This window comes from Gossypium hirsutum, chromosome A12, assembly GCF_007990345.1.
Source record: "Gossypium hirsutum isolate 1008001.06 chromosome A12, Gossypium_hirsutum_v2.1, whole genome shotgun sequence".
NCBI classification, from domain to species: Eukaryota; Viridiplantae; Streptophyta; class Magnoliopsida; order Malvales; family Malvaceae; genus Gossypium; species Gossypium hirsutum.
In genome coordinates, this window is record NC_053435.1 from 13,626,784 (window position 1) to 13,644,382 (window position 17,599).

Genomic DNA, 17,599 nt, shown 5'->3' on the forward strand with positions numbered 1-17,599 from the left:
TTGTCACCGTCCTCTCCAGTTTGGTAATGCTCAATTCATGTCATTTTTTGCTCACCATTTTGGACTATCTAAGGTTGATTTTTTTTTATATTAAGTGTTTGAAATTACTATAGCGTGCTTATGTTGTAACAGAGTTAATTGTCAACGTACCATAATATTCTATTGATATTGAGGTTGTAATCTTTGTTATGTTAATGGAGCTTGTCTTTCTACGTTTACAAGTGTTTTTTTTCTTTAAATTGTATGATATCATTTGGATTAATGAATTTTCTTTAAAAAAGAGAGTAAATATTATGAAAATAAGAAAACTTAGATAAAGTCAGTAATTATAAAAATGTTTTTTATTAATTTTATTTAAAAAAAATTATAAAAATATTGAAATCATAATACTCGTGAGAATTTTTATTTGAGTGATCAACGGTCAAAAGATGATGTCATTGGTTATCTTTTAGTGTTTTTTTTATCTTTTTTTCACTAGCATCAAGTCCCCCGCTTACGTTGGATTTTAGTTTTTTTAAATAATTTGTTTAATTAAATTATAATTGATTATATAGAGTAATAATATTTTTAATATATTATTATTTTTAATTATAAAAAATAATTTAATTTTTAATAATAATTTAGGATTAATTAACGTTTTATTTAAATAGGTTTTTAGACTAAAAATATTATAGTGATAGGATTATTTATTATAACGATGAGATTAAAAATTAAAGTTAAATTGATCATATATATTCAAAATTCATAGAAATGGATGAATGAATTTTAATTTTTAAATCAGATAAAAAGTAAGTTAAGAGACTAAATTCTAAAAATTAAAAAAGTAAAAGGATTTTTTTAAAAAAATAGACCTTTTTCCTTTCCTCCTTTCCCCCTCACCCAACATTCTAGGGTAGCCTTGTATATTGTTTTGATATACAGTGATAGTGTTGTAGAGCGGTACATGTGTTCTCCAAAAGCGGAGTATGATTGAAGACGAAAAAGACGTCAAAGTAAAAAAAAAAAAAACCCTTTGTTGCCGTTTTCCCTTTCAATCTTATTTCAGAATATTCAGATTTTGGTTTGATAAGGTAAAAGAGTACGGATCGCCAACAAGTGTCCAGCGTCATTTATCATACTTGAACACATAGGCAGATGATAATGATAATGATTTGTTTTTATATAATTGTAGGTTTTTTTATTTGATAAATTAGAATTTTTTTAGTATATTATAAAAACTTTACTTTTGGTTGATAGGTTTTAAAATTATTTTTTTCGTTTATAAAATGATTTTTTATGTAAATGATGTAAAGATTTTACTTAAAATATGTATATAAAAAAGTTATTTTCCAAAATAGATATTATGATAGATGTGTCTCATTTAATTTGGTATAATTAAAGTACTTCAATTATACTTTTTAATTTTTAGGAAGGTAAGAATTTGAGTAATCACATAGTAAATTATATCTAAATTCAATTTTAAAAAATTATTTTTATACAAATTATAAATTTTATATTATAAGCATGTTTGAATGTTTGGAATTGTTATGACCAAAAATTCCTTATATTATAAAAATAATGTGTGTATTTTATAAAGTTATAATAAAAAATATTATTTAAATTCTAATTTTTTTCTAAAACTATGACAAAAAAGTTTATTATGAAAAAAATGATTTACATGTTATAAAAGTATTATAATATATTTATGACATAACTTATTTATATGTTCATACCATATATTATAAAAATAATATATTTATTCATAAAAAATGTTATAAATTTTTTATTATCATAAATTATTTATAAAAAAATAACTTTATAAAGTTATGACAAAAATATATTATTTATAAGAAGTGTTACGAAAGTTTTGGATAATTTAAAGGTTATATATTATAATTTATTATTATTATTTTGACTTAATTTACATATTATAAATAGGGATTTAAATTAGAATAAGTCTTTCTACAAATTAAGTTTATATAAATTTTTATAATTAAAGCTACAAACTACTTAGATTGTATACTCAAATATGATAATATTTATGTTAATTATACAAATAGAAAAGATTTTATTGCACTATACATGGGAAATGATACCATTTGAAAGAAAATATGATTGTTTGATTTTAATTTTTATTACTAATAATTATTTTAATCATACTAATAACTTTTATAGTAATTATTATTTTTAAAAAATGCAAATTATGTAACTATATAATTATAATTTGTATTATCAAAGATGACATATGAAATTACAATGTAATTATATTCTGTCAATCAAATACATTTAAAAATGATAATTCTTTATAATTACAAGAGAGCATAATTATATTTTCATTTAATTACTCTAAATTGTCCAAATAAACCCAATAAATTTCAAATATAAAATTTTTATGCACCAGCCAATGTGGAAAAGTTTTTATTATTTGTTACCATAATTGTAAAAGGTAAAAAAAGAATTGTATTTTTAATTTGGTTTGAGAGATGAAGTTGAAAGGTCAAAAGATGATGATATCATTGGCTATCTGTTTTTTCAGTTCTTTAATCTTTTTCTAGATGAGACGTATGATATAAAAAATACTTTGGTTTTTTACCTCCAATCTTTTTATTTCGAATATTCTTTTCTTTTTGGAAAAAAAATCTTTTTACCCTTTCCAATTATTTGGATAATACTTAACAGATCATGTATCCTCGTACTTATTGATACTTGAAGATGTACTACCTTTTGACAAAAATAAAATAAAACCGTGTAATGGTATCAAAATACATATTTGCAATATAATTTTTATACAAATTTTTAAGAAAATATAAGGTTTAAAAAGTTAAAATATTCGATTAAGTCTTAATTCGATTAATATAAATATTATTGATAATGTAAGAGTACGTGAGTTCGAATATGCTGAAGTGTATTATATCCTGTTAAATATGACTTCTATTTTCTGTCAAATTTGAAAAATAGTCTTTCAGTTAAACTCTGTTTACTTGTTTCAATCAAACACTGATTAGTTTAGATTATTTTATTATTATTTGATCTATGAATTTAGCCTATAAATAGGCTCTTTTACAACTTTAGAAAATACACCCATTAGAGATTAGAACTCATAACACATTTAGAGAATTTTGTGTTTACGTTTTGTGGGTTCTTTGTTTTCGGGTTTTCGGGGTTTAGTTTTTTATCTCCATCTTTTGTACTATTCGTTCTTTTGCCATTATAGTAAAATTATCTTTGTCCGTGGTTTTTTATCCTCTTTGGAGGGGTTTTTCCACGTTAAATTTGTGTGTTCAATTTCTCAATTTATTCTGTTATTTTCTTGTTCGTTACTTAATCGAGTTAAAATTCTAACAAGTGGTATCAGAGCTAGTTTAATTTTCATAGATCAGCTCGTTCAGAGATGGCAACAACAAGGTTTGAAATTGAGAAGTTCCATGGTGAGACAAATTTCAATCTGTGGCAAGTTCGGATGATGGCAATTCTAGTTCAATCAGGCTTGAAAAAGGTTGTTATCGGGAAAAAGCCTGAGAATCTAAATAAAACAAAATGGGAAGAGCTTGATGAAAAGGCTTTATCTACAATCTAGTTGTGCCTCACGAATACGGTATTGCAGGAGGTATTGATGGAGAAGACCTCATCTGCCTTGTGGAAAATGTTAGAAACTCTTTATGCGACTAAGTCTCTAGCTAACCGTTTAATGTTGAAACAACGTCTATTTACGTTTCGCATGAACGAATGTGAGCTTCTTAGAGATCACATCAGTAAATTCATTACTCTTTTAAATGATTTAAAGAATGTTGAGGTTCATATTGACGATGAAGATCAGGCTATGCTATTATTGTGCTCTTTATCCCCTTCATACAAGTCTTTCAGGGAGACTCTGATTTATGGCAAAGACAAACTCTCGTTCGAAGATGTGAAGGGTCATTTGTTGAGTAGAGACAAACTCGACAATGAGCTTCATTTGGATAGCAAGACAGATAGGCAAGCTTCCGTTTTGGTAGCATTAAAGAAACGAGATAAAAGGTGTCGCTATTGTAAAAAGTTAGGTCACGTCAAAGCAGATTGTTATAAACTGCGAAATAAAAAAGCTGCTGAGAGTAACGAGGAAGATGTAGCTGGTGCTAATTTGGCCGATGAAAATGGGGATGATTTCTTGTTAGTGTCAACAAGTGATAACACCAAGCTCACGTCCGAGTGGATCCTAGATTCAGGATGTTCTTTCCACATGTGTCCCAATAGAGAATGGTTCTCCACATACAGTTCGATTGAAGGTGGAGTTGTGCGCATGGGAAACGATTCATCTAGTAAGGTAATTGGTATTGGTACTATTAAAATTAAGATGCACGATGGGACGATTAGGACACTCTCAGATGTCAGATATGTACCTGATTTACGAAAGAATCTCATCTCCTTAAGTATTTTAGACTTGAAAGGATGCAAAATCAACATCGAGTCGAGCGGTATTAAAGTATCTCGTGGAGCTCTCGTTTTGTTAAAAGGTAAAAGAACCGGCAGTCTTTATATTCTGGAAGGTTATACAGTGACCGGTGAAATCGGACGTCCCTAGTCCGTTACGGAGTTGAAGTCAACTTGTTTGGAGCGGAGACAACTTGGTCATAGGAGGGAAAAAGGTATGTTTCGTTGAAGAGAGGTTCTCTTTTAGATGCAGGTTTTGAAAAGTTAGGGCACTGTGTTCGTGAAAATCAGACCCGGGTTAGTTTTGATTTGGTAATGTACAAGTCGAAGGCTAGAAGTCTTCCAGTTTCTAAGTACAAATTCGACTCAATTAATTCCCTGCATAGTTCAAGATAGGCTCGCGGCAGGCTTTGACAAAGATGGCGTTGTGAAAATATGAGTCAAGGTGGAGATTTGTTAAATATGACTCCTATTTTCAGTCAAATTTGAAAAATAGTCTTTCAGTTAAACTCTGTTTACTTGTTTCAATCAAACACTGATTAGTTTAGATTATTTTATTATTATTTGATCTATGAATTTAGCCTATAAATAGGCTCTTTTACAACCTTAGAAAATACACCCATTAGAGATTAGAACTCATAACACATTTAGAGAATTTTGTGTTTACGTTTTGTGGGTCTTTGCCCGTGGTTTTTTATCCTCTTTGGAGGGGTTTTTCCACGTTAAATTTGTGTGTTCAATTTCTCAATTTATTATGCTATTTTCTTATTCGTTACTTAATCGGGTTAGAATCCTAACATATCCCTATTTAAATATTATATTAAAAAAACAGATATAATCAAATAATTAAATTATTAAAAAATTAAGTAAAAAGTTTTGCATCCTAATTTATAAAAGTAACAAGAAATTGGGCCTTGAGATGCCCCTTCAGTGGACTTTAGGCAGCGTGTAAACGTATTAAGTAATGATATAGATAGGTGCCTACCTACCCGGCCAAGCCCCAACCACCGCTTCCATCTACTCTGACACTGACAATATCTGTTTTTCGGGGTCGGGTCATACCCACCCCGATAACCTATAGACTATCGCCCGCATCTACAACTTGCATTTGTTAATTGTTTTTGATGGACAACTCAACCAAGTCTTCCTTGAATAGTCCATGAAAAGATGTCTTCGGGGTTAGGGTTTTGATCTTTACGTGCATCCAAGCTTCCACTTTTGGATTTCCTCTAAATCCTCTTTTGTATACAGTTGGAAAATGGAAACCAAATATTCTTTCCCAGATTAGCTTGCATCACCATCACCATCAACCTAATTTGGGTTGGCAGGTGACATTTTGATTGGTATGGAATCATGGGATTGTGCTTTAAGCACGTCCCAGAATTCCCTTCTCTTTTTAATAAGGAAAAGTTTAAGTGAGAAGGGGAGAGACAACTAAATTATTTTGATTGAGTGTTAAAAGTAATACTTATATATCGCTCATTAAATAAGACTTAATGAGATTTGAAAATTTATATTTAATGAAATACTAATGAATACTCAATTGAGTTAATTGTTTAGAAATTTGTAACATGACATTAATTAACTACATAGCAATGCAGACAGTGATGGAGTTACTACAATTGAAGTGGAGCTAGACGTGTTGAGGTTCTTCTAATCCACAATTTTGCATTTCTTGATTCTTTAACTCCATTTACATTGACAACCACCTTTTCCTCGTACAAAGGATTGGTGACGAAGCCAGCTGCTTGATCAAAAGTCTTCCAATCAAAATCTGATAAGGTGCCACGTGCGCTTGAAAATTGCTTCGCCTGCCCAAGGGAAGGAACTCTTGCAGCTTCCGCAATCTTATGACCATGCTTTGTCACTTTTGATGCCTGTTTCCTCTTCACTTGTTCTGCACATGTTGCTTGCGGTGGAGGTGAGGGTAGCTTAGATTTGCTGGCAGCTTGTTTTTTCTTTTTGTTGCGCTTGATCTGGCCGATGCACGAAACTTTTGGGGAGGCAGGCTCACGTGCATCAAAGCTCCCATTCCTAGACTTACTTGGAGCTCCCTTGGGAATCAAGGATACGATGGTCGGAGCTGAGGAAGATCCTTTGCCAACAGGGCTTATTGGTGGGCTGACTTGGAAAGTGAGTACAGCTGATGATGATACAACTTTAGGCAGAAAGGACAGTATCTTCCTCTGTTTCACTTTCACCACCAGTTTGTCCATGATCCCCAGATCAGAAGCTGGAACACAGGGTCTAATTGTCGATGTAGAAAATGGTGAGAGAGAATGAATAAATGATGGCTTAAAACAAACTTGCTTGCCGGCCACAACTTTGCATACGTCTTACCAAGTCACTCTCACGGACGGCCGACGATCATTGACCTTTTTTAGATGATGCAATTAGCTGCTCCATTGAAATTTAATAATCTTTAGTAAAAATAATAATGTTTAATAAAAAAATGTCAGTTTTATTCATTCAAGTATACCAATACAAACAACTTGAAAAATGTGATGCTCTTTTAGTGATGGACTCGGCATGCACACAATATTCTCTCGGGAGGAAGAGAAAGAGTTTAGATTGAAGGTGAGCGAGCTAGGGTATTGGGATTTATACTTTGAGATGCTCTCCCATGCAAGATGTAAGAGCTGAACACGTAAAGGAGATGAAAGTCTAGAAGCAGAGTCGGACCAGTAGGGACAAGCTAGGATTATTCCTAGGGAGCCGTGGAATTTGGTATATTAACAGCGCATATATATATTTTTAAAAAATCATAAACGAAATTTAAAAAAAATTCATCTATCTCATTCTTTTATTTATATATATATTTACTACATCATATAACGACATGTCATTGTCTCAATTGTGTGTATGGAGTTTTTAAATTTCATTGAACACTAGTAACATATCAAATAATTTTTGATATATATTAAGATGACATTTGGAATGATGGAAATTGGAAATATTTTACTTTTTAAGAAATTTAATTTGATAGAACATGATTTCAATATTAGTATGAAAAATTTGGCTTATTTTCAATTTCTTAACGGGATATAACATTTCTTTGAGAATTATTGTATAAACTTTAATTAAAGTTTACAATTTTGACTTGTTTAAATATTTCAACTCGATCTTGCTTCACTGTTTTGATTTGGGCTTATAATATACAGTTAAAAAGAGAATTGAGAGTAATAATTGAAGTTGGAAAATTGTTGAGAAGATGCCAAAAAGTGCAAGTTTGTGGCAGATACTTGCATTAACATGAAAATATGCTTTAATTCGTTAGGGGCAATTTGTCCGAATTTTAACATATAAATACACATTTTTAGGATTAGAATTAGACTTATCCGCATATAATATTATTATATTTTAGTGTTTTTCTTGTAACATGAGTTGATAAACTTTTTTTTTCTTAGTTAAAGGGATTTTGCAATTTTGCTTCTTCAAATTTTTAGGATCTATCTTTTATGTTCTTTCACCGTTCTTTAGTATTCTCATATGTTTTAGTTTTAATTACAAAAATTTTAAGTATCTCATTTGATAGTTTGGAATATTTATCTTGATAATTAGGACTCCTCATTATAAAATAATTTTACTGTTGTAGTGTTCTTAAAAAAAATTGACGTCAAGATTTGATTGAAATGATTAACAATATTAATTATTTAGACTAAGTAATGGCATAATAAAATAGAAGAACCAAATTATATAAAAAATTAAAACATATATATATTAAATCTCAAGTTTCAACATAGTATAAGAGCCCAAATTGAAAATTGACCATTATCTTATAATGTAAAAAAGAAAAAAAAAAGGAAAACTCAAAAGAAATAGAAAGTCACTCGTCAGCCTCGAAGATTCTAAAGACATTCAAATTATATATAACCATATAATATTTAATTAGAAAGTTAACAATATTAACTATTAGGACTAATTAATGATATTATAAAAATATAGAGATCAAATTACTTAAAAATTAAAATACAAAGATTAAGTTAAAAATATAAGCATAATAGAGGGATCAAATTAAAACTTAACCACTAATCTATAATATAAAGAAAAAGGGAGCACCATGAGATGCCATGTGTCAATAAAAGAAAGGTGGTTTGAATCTTCCTTTTATATATAGTTTATAGATAATTTTCAAATATTAAAAATTAATTTTCACGGTTGCATATAAACTAAATTAAGGTAATAATCAAGAATGATGTATAAACTAAGGTGTAGTCAGCGAGAAAAGAAAATGTTATCAAATTTACAATTATTGAGAATTTTAAAAGGGTTAAATATAAATTAGTTAAAATGCTAAAATAAGTACTTCGGAAATAATTAAAAATTAATTAAACCTTTCAATGAAAAGTGCTTTAATTGAGGCTTGAATTATGATTTCTACCCTATTCAGCCCTTTGAATTCATTTTTTCATCAAAATTCCGGATGGGCCATTAAGTGTTGATGTGGCAGTTGAGGTGGAAAGCTGACATAGTGACGACATGAAAAATGTTGACATGGAAAAAAGATGACATGGAAGGTTTAATTGATTTTTTATTATTTTGTAAGGGCTTAATTGACAATTTAAAAAAAATATTAAAATTATACAAAATCTATTTTTAAGATATATAAATTATAAAAATAGTTTCAAATATTATAAAAATAAAAATTAATTGCAACAACCCGATTTTCAATTGTACCAAAAAATGCGGTTTCGAAATCTCATTTCCGTAAATCGAGTCTATAACTATAAAATAAGAATATTTATAGAGTTAATAAAAAAATATATTGTAGAATGGTCGAGTAATTTTGCAAAATAATTAGTCAATTGAAGCTCAGAGATTAAATTGTAAAAGTCCTATCGCTATAGAATTTTAATTAACAAAAGACTTGAGGACTTAAATAATAATTAAACAAAGGTCCAAAATGAAATTAAATCATTCTTAAGTATAAGTTAGTGGATGACAATGTGAAAATCCATTTGGGGTGATTAGCATGATTAAAGCTTAATTAAGATAATTAAGTTGGGTTAATTACAGTATAATTAAAGTATATAAACTAAGTTATAGGATGTGTCAGTTTCATTTTCTTCATTTCATTTCTCTACTGTCCAAATAAGATAGAAAAACCAAAGAGAAAGCTTTCAAACCCTTATGCATTCAGCCATTTAATTAGGTGAGTAATTCAAGTCATTTTCTTATAATTTTTTTATGAATTTATGGTCATGAGAGTTTGATTTAGCTAGTCCGTATACTAATTTGATAAACTGTTAAAGTTTTAAAAAGCTATCATTGTTGATGAATTAGGCTTGAAATTGATAGATTTTAAGCTTAGATTATGAAAAGATTTAGATTGAAAAGTTAATGTAGCTTGTTTGTTGACTTCGTTACATTAGGGACCAAATTGAATAAATCTAAAACCTTTAATGGAATTATGTTAAAATAGAAAATATAAGATCCCTAATGAGAATATGTGAAATTGGATTTTAATCCGAAGTTAGGAATTGAAAGTTATGCCTATCCTGAGTTCAGGGTCTAAATTGAATAAAATATAAAGTCTGTGGGAAAAATAAAAAAATATATTTATTAGGATCATGCATCTCATAATATGTGTAATAATGTTTGTTATTGATTTGTTAAACAAAATATTTATATAGATCAAGATTTGGATCAAAGTGGAGCTAATAAGGGAAAAACAAAAATTGCAAATTAGTCCCTAAATGATCCACTCATTTTGTATTTTGAAAAGGTAAGTTCGTATAGAACTTACTATCTGATCTTGTGCGATATGTATGCTTGTGTTTAATTTGTTATATATATTTGTTTGAGTATAATTTGAAATACTAGTGAATTTGGCATATATGGCTAGTAATGGATTGAATTGAAATATTATGTGATAATTGACTATTATGAGATAGTGTAGGTTATAAATGTGAAAATTTGAATGATTATAGGGTATGGAAATGAAAGTGTGATAATTTATAGGGTGTGATATGTAAATACGGATAATTACAAGGTATAAACATGTGAAAATGATTGTTTACAGGAAATAATAATACATATATGTATAATTGATGCCCATGTGAACTTAGTAAAATGTTAAGGATATGATTGACATGTTAATAGGGTCATATCCGTGTTTGTACGAGATATGTGAGTGTATGAAGATTATTACAGGTTGTATTGAGATCTAACATCTGTTGTGGATCATTAAGTATTATACGTCTTTACGGAGACTTTGGTATGGAGGAGAAATGTATTAACATATGAATATGCATTTGATGCCTACAAGTTTTGCACTTCGGTGCCTTGGTGTAGTGTAGTTTAAGCTCTTACGAGCTATCTAGTGTGGTCTAGTTCACCCATCTATCCAAGTTCGTCTTAGTAAGGTTCCATCGGGTGAAACATTATAATTGAAATTGGAAACTTGAAAATGTAATGAAAATGGATTCGATAAAATGATATGATATGGCACTGAAATAAATAATCTGAAATTGGTATAAACTTATAATTTGATAATTGAATATGACATTGTAATGAATTAGGTGAATTTAGCATGACCTTATGAATTGATGATAGAATATGACATTGAGATGAATTACGTGAAAGTGATATAAATTGGTTATGATTTGAGCTTTTCTTTTGATGAGTTAGCATGATCTTATAATGTCTAATGTGCATGAATATTTATGCCCACCTTGTTGTTATTCTAAGTGCCATGTCTTAGCCAAATTTATGCCAAAACTATGGTAGCTAACATGCTTGTGTATGATCAAGGTAAGCATATTATTTTCCATTTGACCTTACTCAGCACATGTATGCCTAGTTTAATTTTTTTCCTTTGTTGTAGATAATCAACTTGTAGAGCTCTCAAAGTGGGATCTTTGTGGACATCACACTATCGTTGAACAAGTAGAATTATGTTCATTTTGAGTTCAAGTATTATGAAATGTATATAAGGGCACATTGTTGTACAAATGGTCATTTTTGAGTGGATAATTATGTGGTAATTGTGGTTGTGGTTGAACTTGTATGTTAAGCTTGACATATGACTTATTTGATGCATGGTTTTGGTCATGTTTGATGTAAGTATGTGTGATAATCTTAAACTTGCATGAGTTTAGTATGTTAAAGGTTGCAAAGTGAAGTAGTTGGGCAAGATAAGTTAATGAATGGTTTGAAAATGGTATGTTTGAATGTTAAGAATGAAAAATAGTTTAGTTTATGGTTTGTTTCGATTCATGTTAAGACCATATAAGTTTTTTATTTTCAATTTGCATAAGTAAAATGTATGTGAACTTGAAATGAGGTAGCTTGATATGACTAGATTGATAAATGACTTGGATAAGTTTAAATGATGATCATGTGTTGAATGTTATATTAAATACTTGGTTTCAAATGTTCATATGTTTGGATTGATGTAGATGGATATGGAATGATGTTGTTTTAATTATGGAATGATGTTATAGAAGTATATAAGTGTTTGTTAGGAAGCATGAAAAATATACCAATATGTTCTTTGCTAAAATAGGGGCAACATCATGAGCACGAGTCCTCGACATTGTTACATAGATCGACAATAAGTGACATTGTGACGTTGAGGTGTCTGAAGTCGCGACATAACTCACTGACTGGTGATGTCACGGCGTCAGCCCTCAAGTCTAAAAACTTTACAATTTGTCCTTAATTCGACCTCAAGTTAGAAAAAAAGCTTTTCTAAGCTCGTATGGGACTTAGAAATGATTATGTAGCACAATATGAATGCATAATATACTCATTTGCATGTGTAAATGGTTGTATGGTGTATAATTGATTGTAGATTTTCCGGCAACAGATGTGGCATCCTGTAGCTTGGACCCGATAACCAAGTCGAGTATGGGGTGATACATTAGTACACTTTTTTTGTTTTTCTCACACACTATTGTACATCATACCTTAACCTCCTCCTTATCAACTTCTTTTGCATAATTCTTTCTCAATTAAAACATTACTCATTATTAGATGTGTTTGTGGGGTAGGCTGAGCTTAGACCAATTTTAAAAAAACTTTTTCAAGTCTGAGCCCAATTAGACTTGGCTCGTTGAAATGGTTTGTTTCATTATTTTTAAAAATTGATAAAATGTTTTATTTAAATTTAATTATAAGATATGTAAAATATTAATTTATAATTTACATAGTTTTTATTTTTTGAGCAGAATACTGCGAGTAACCTTTGAATACCTCTACTTATGGCTCACCTTTAAGTTATCAAGCATTGAACTTGTCATCATCACTCAAACTTCTCACTTAACTCTCTACACAAGTACAATCATCATCACACTTTAATCTCCCCATTTCCTTAATAACCAAACCAATTATTCCTAGCAAAATTAACAAAATTTTTATATATACTTTTCATACTTTTTTTTATATTTTTAATAAAATTTTAAGAAATTTTTTATTTTATAAACATTTATTAATTTTTAAAAACTTTGCAATTTTGATAATTTTCTATATCTTATTTATACTTTTTAAATAATTTCTAATTTTTTATATTTTTATTTTTTTAAATTAAGATGAAATAATGTAAAATAATAAAAAAATCAATTAAATCTTCACAAAATAATAAAAATTTAATTAAGCCTACATATCATTTTTCCATTCCAACCTGCCATGTACTCAATTTTCCATATTAGCTTGCCACCTTAGGTACCACATTGGCACTTAACCACCCATCAAGGGCTTTAATGGAAAAATAAATTCAAGGGGCTCAATTGGGTACAAATTATGATTCAAAGGGCTTAATTGGATGCACCCTTTGACGCTAGGCTTAGTTGATTTTTAAAATTATTTTTAGAAGACTTATTTGACATTTTAGCCATATAATTTTGCACTATTATAACATCATGATACAGGGGTAATTTAAAAACTTTACAAAATTTAATTTAACCAATTTTCAAATGAATCCACAATATATTTTTAGAATATTACTCCTATAAAAATGAGAGTGAAAGGAGTCCCTGCTAGTTTTGATCATGCTAAATGGAGTTTGAAATTTTGAGCTGTGTTATCCTAATAAAAATAAATAAACTAACAAAATTTTAGACCTACTAACCAAAAATATAATAGAAATATTTAGTTTAGCAGAGTAAACATTTATTATTTAAAATATAATGTTATTTTTTTTCTATTTGCAGAATTATAAAAAAATTAAATATATTAACTCTGATGAATAATAAGTATCATATTTTAAATGGTATAAGTTAACTTTATTAAAATTTAATTTAATTTGATTCTTTCTAATAATAAAAGGACTGATCTGATAAGATTGGTATAATAAAAGGGACCTTTAAGTAAGTTTTACCAATGAGAAAACATGAAGGGAGAGAAGGATATATATGGAAAAGCAATTGAAGAAGGAATAGGAGAGCATTTTCAGAATGACAATTACACAGTGTCTATAAACCAACCAACCTCAAAGCAAACATAGAATGTTAAAGACATAACTCGCCACTGGACTCAGTTATTAAACACCCAGTCGAAGCAATTCCAGGTCTCGATCTCCCCAGCTTTCAGCACTAATGGCGAAGCCCAGGTCTTCCCGCCTTCCGCCTCGGAAATCCTCATCCTCAATCATGTTTCTAGCCATGCTGGTCATCTTTACCTTCCTCATTTTGATTCTTTTGGGCCTCGGAATCTTTTACATTCCTAGCGGTGACCCCCGAAATTCTCCTAAGCCCAACGATTTGAGCTCCATTGTGCATAACGTCGTCGACAGGTTAGTTTTTTTTTTTTTAATTTTGGTTGTGTTGGAAGGCGATCTGATAATAACCGCGGTTGTTTTGAAGCCATTTTTTCTTTTTCCTTTTTTTTGAATTGCCAGAAGTTATGTTGATGAAGACAGAGGAGAGCAGTGGGTTGAAGCCATCTCTTGGGAGCCTAGAGCTTTTATCTACCATAATTTCTTGGTCAGTTTCTCAAGATTTTTTGATGAATATTTCACTTTTTTTTTTGTTCGTCTTCAATTTTATATTCAACTCTAACCGAAATAGTATTGCAATTGAAATTACTAGTGAAGCAAGCAATCTTCTTCTTTTTTTTTTGTAAGCTATTAGCCTTTGATATTTCAAATTTCAAGCTTCACTTCTTGTATTCTAGTACTTGAAACTGAAAATGCAATGAGAATTATGTATAAAGAAATGTATCTTAAATATTCTTAGTAATTTGGTGGACGGATCCGTGTTATAAGATGATTTAATCCAAGTTGAAAGGGAAGGCAGATAAAGTTCATACTTTTAACATGTATCTTTTAGCTAATCCTAAACTAACTTCTAGTTGTAAAAAAATTGGCAGTCCATGGAGGAATGTGAATACCTGATTGATCTTGCCAAGCCTCGTATGAAAAAGTCAAAAGTTGTTGATAGTAAAACCGGCAAGAGTGAAGATAGTAGGTATGTAATTATGACTGTGATTTCATATATAGTTTTATTTTTGTTTCTTCTTTAAATCTTCTATTATATTAGATGTCATGGATGTTTGCGTGCAGGGTACGTACAAGTTCTGGAACATTTCTACCTAGAGGACGTGATAAGATTATTAAGAGCATTGAGAAAAGGATTGCGGATTTTACCTTCATACCAGTTGGTCTGTACTAGTATCTGAATCTATCCAAATTTATCAGTCACACTCAATTGTTTTTAATGCCTTTACTAGTGTAATTTCTTCCTTAGGGTCTGCTTTAGATCAGTTTCTTTCTTTATGCTATACATGGTAGTAAAGTTACTCATGGCAACGCAATAATATGCAGAGCATGGGGAAGGACTTCAAGTTCTTCACTATGAAGTTGGCCAAAAATATGAGCCTCACTATGACTACTTCAAGGATGAGGTCAATACTAGGAACGGGGGCCAGCGCATAGCCACTGTCCTTATGTACCTGTAAGTACCATGAACATATAACATACCTTTCCTGTGTTTTATTATCCTAGTGCATTGTGTGGAAGTTCTCATTTGCTCTTTTTCTACTTTCTTTAACCGTTTTACAGCTCAGATGTTGAAGAAGGAGGAGAGACAGTGTTTCCTTCAGCAAAGGGGAACATCAGTGCTGTGCCTTGGTGGAATGAATTATCTGAATGTGGAAAGGGAGGACTTTCTGTGAGACCAAAGATGGGTGATGCATTACTTTTTTGGAGCATGAAGCCTGACGCAACTCTGGATCTCTTAAGCCTGCATGGTTAGTTCTAGTCACAAATTAAGTTGCTGCCAAGGGTCCTTTAATTCTTGGATGACATGACTCATGTCCCTCATCTGTCTTGTTGCATTACTTAATTTGTCACAAGTTAATATCAAATCTTCCCCCTTCTTTCTCTTCTTTTATTTTTTAGGATAATTTATAACTTACTATTTTAAGTTATCCAGGAGGCTGCCCTGTGATTAGAGGAAATAAGTGGTCGTCTACAAAATGGATGCGTGTCAATGAGTACAAGGTTTAAACAACCGTTATACAGGTAACCTTTTCTATCTAGTAATTCACTTATCAAAATTACAAATATACCAAAAGAAAAAAGCTCTATGCCAACCGGTACAGTATCGCCCATATTGATCTAGACCCCTTAAGTTAGGCTGATGATTATGAATATTAATTTATACCAAATGCTATCTCGGGATGCATCTTAAATTGAGCATGATTCTGCATTAAACAAGAAGCAGGTTCATGAAATGGTATATCTAGATGATTTTAAAATGAATAAGAGTTGACCTGTCGGAACAGATTGCTGAAGGGACCTGATTTCTTCTTTGTTATGAGGAAGGGAACAGAAACCCCTATTCCTGCATTTGCCCCTCAATCTCCCATTGTTCTTGACACAGCTGTCATGAGGGTATTCATGCTAGCCTTGCCCGTAAATGATCTTCATACATAATCTTAAATCCTTCTTTTTTTGGTTCATAGTTGACAGAACTGACTTGGATTTCTTACTATCTTGAGTGTACGTTGGAAAGTTAAAGTAAGAGCTCCAGGGACCATTGTGCTTCGAGGATGGGGCAGTGCTTGGCCCTTTCCTCCATTTTTTGTGTAGTCGCAGTAGTGTGTTATCATGCTTACTTGGATTCATGCTCCAACCTTGTTTCTGTTCCTTATCTTTTTTAATTTCTTTCTGTTCCATTTTTTACCTCAGTAAAGCGATTTAGTATTTTACTAGCACTATGCATTCAAAGTGTAATAATGCACAAGGACAGATGAGTATAATGACTATTAATGAGAATCAGGAAATTAGTGATATTGACAAAATCAGATTCCTTTCACATTTTCTATGCCCTGTGTGCCCTCCTTGAAAACTTCCATTTCTTGCAAATCACGGCATCAAATGGTAACACTTCTAACAGTAATCTCATTCAATGATTATAAAATCAGATAAGATTAAGAGATTTGCTTTGAAAGCGATAAGATTAAGAGACTGAATTCATTGAATCGCTGCAGATTTTTGGTTATCGGTTCAATTGGCAATTTCAATTGTAGCAAATCTAAACATTACATATAGTAGATAATTAATAAAAATAATATTATAAAATCATAATTATTTATCAAAATAATATTTCCAAATTATTTACGAAAATATATTAAATAACAGTAATTTGGATTTTGATTTTTTTTTATTTTTTTCAGCCAAAGGGAAGCCCAAGTTATCACAATTGATAACAGCTGACAATTTGATGTCAATTTAGGGTGGGTTTGGATGGGCGATTGGGTACGGTGCGGTGCGTTTAGCTTACTTTTTGTCTCACGCTACAGTATCGTTACAGTATCTAATCTCACCGCCACCACTGTTTTTATACTAACCGCAGGTAAACGCACCGCCCATCCAAACTCACCCTTAATCATGCATGGTTCGTTTCATATTATTTAAGTAATTAATCAATATTTTTATAATGTGTAAAAAGGGCGATTTAATGACATGTCATTCAATAAAAAAATTGAGATCAACGTTTCTAACTTTTATCATTTGGGAAAAAATTAATAATAATAAATAACATATTTGTTTTTTTGGTTAAAATCTCCATTTTACAATATATGTGATAAAAAATTGGCACTAATTTTCAATTTAATTGATTTCATCAGTTGATCTAGGCTTTTCTGAACAATGTTTCCATTTAAAAAGCCTGGTGAAACTAAAAGCCTTGTATTATAACATCGAAATGTTACACAAGTTTTATTTTTGATTGGCTTGATTTGATCTTTTATCATTCTGACAGCTTAA

At 30.3% G+C, this 17,599-nt stretch overlaps 2 protein-coding genes across 5 annotated transcripts; one reads left to right on the top strand and one right to left on the bottom strand.

The window, feature by feature from the left end:
* Positions 1–6,005: 6,005 nt before the first annotated feature.
* LOC121211364 (uncharacterized protein At1g76070) lies at positions 6,006–6,605 on the bottom strand. Its single transcript, XM_041084119.1, has one exon. The coding sequence runs from the start codon at positions 6,603–6,605 to the stop codon at positions 6,006–6,008; it is 600 nt and encodes a 199-aa protein (XP_040940053.1).
* A 7,063-nt stretch (positions 6,606–13,668) lies between these two features.
* Positions 13,669–16,623, top strand: LOC121211303 (probable prolyl 4-hydroxylase 10). Of its 4 annotated transcripts, none has more exons than XM_041083980.1 (8): positions 13,669–14,122; positions 14,228–14,312; positions 14,698–14,795; positions 14,891–14,988; positions 15,152–15,281; positions 15,389–15,576; positions 15,762–15,850; positions 16,150–16,623. In XM_041083980.1, the coding sequence occupies exons 1-7, from the start codon at positions 13,926–13,928 to the stop codon at positions 15,833–15,835; spliced, it is 870 nt and encodes a 289-aa protein (XP_040939914.1). In that variant the 5' UTR covers positions 13,669–13,925; the 3' UTR covers positions 15,836–15,850; positions 16,150–16,623. The 4 variants fall into 4 exon arrangements, with proteins under 4 accessions (XP_040939914.1, XP_040939913.1, XP_040939911.1 ...); XM_041083979.1 differs by having other exon boundaries at positions 13,670–14,122; positions 16,114–16,623; XM_041083978.1 differs by having other exon boundaries at positions 13,671–14,122; positions 16,294–16,623.
* Positions 16,624–17,599: the final 976 nt, after the last annotated feature.

Bases quoted from the DNA above. Each gene is read 5' to 3' on its own strand.
- LOC121211364 (XM_041084119.1), bottom strand. From the start codon at position 6,605: ATGGACAAACTGGTGGTGAAAGTGAAACAGAGGAAGATACTGTCCTTT.
- LOC121211303 (XM_041083980.1), top strand. From the start codon at position 13,926: ATGGCGAAGCCCAGGTCTTCCCGCCTTCCGCCTCGGAAATCCTCATCC. The intron at 14,796-14,890 runs GTATGTAATTAT...GTTTGCGTGCAG, and splicing joins GGCAAGAGTGAAGATAGTAG to GGTACGTACAAGTTCTGGAA. The intron at 14,989-15,151 runs GTCTGTACTAGT...AATAATATGCAG, and splicing joins TTTTACCTTCATACCAGTTG to AGCATGGGGAAGGACTTCAA.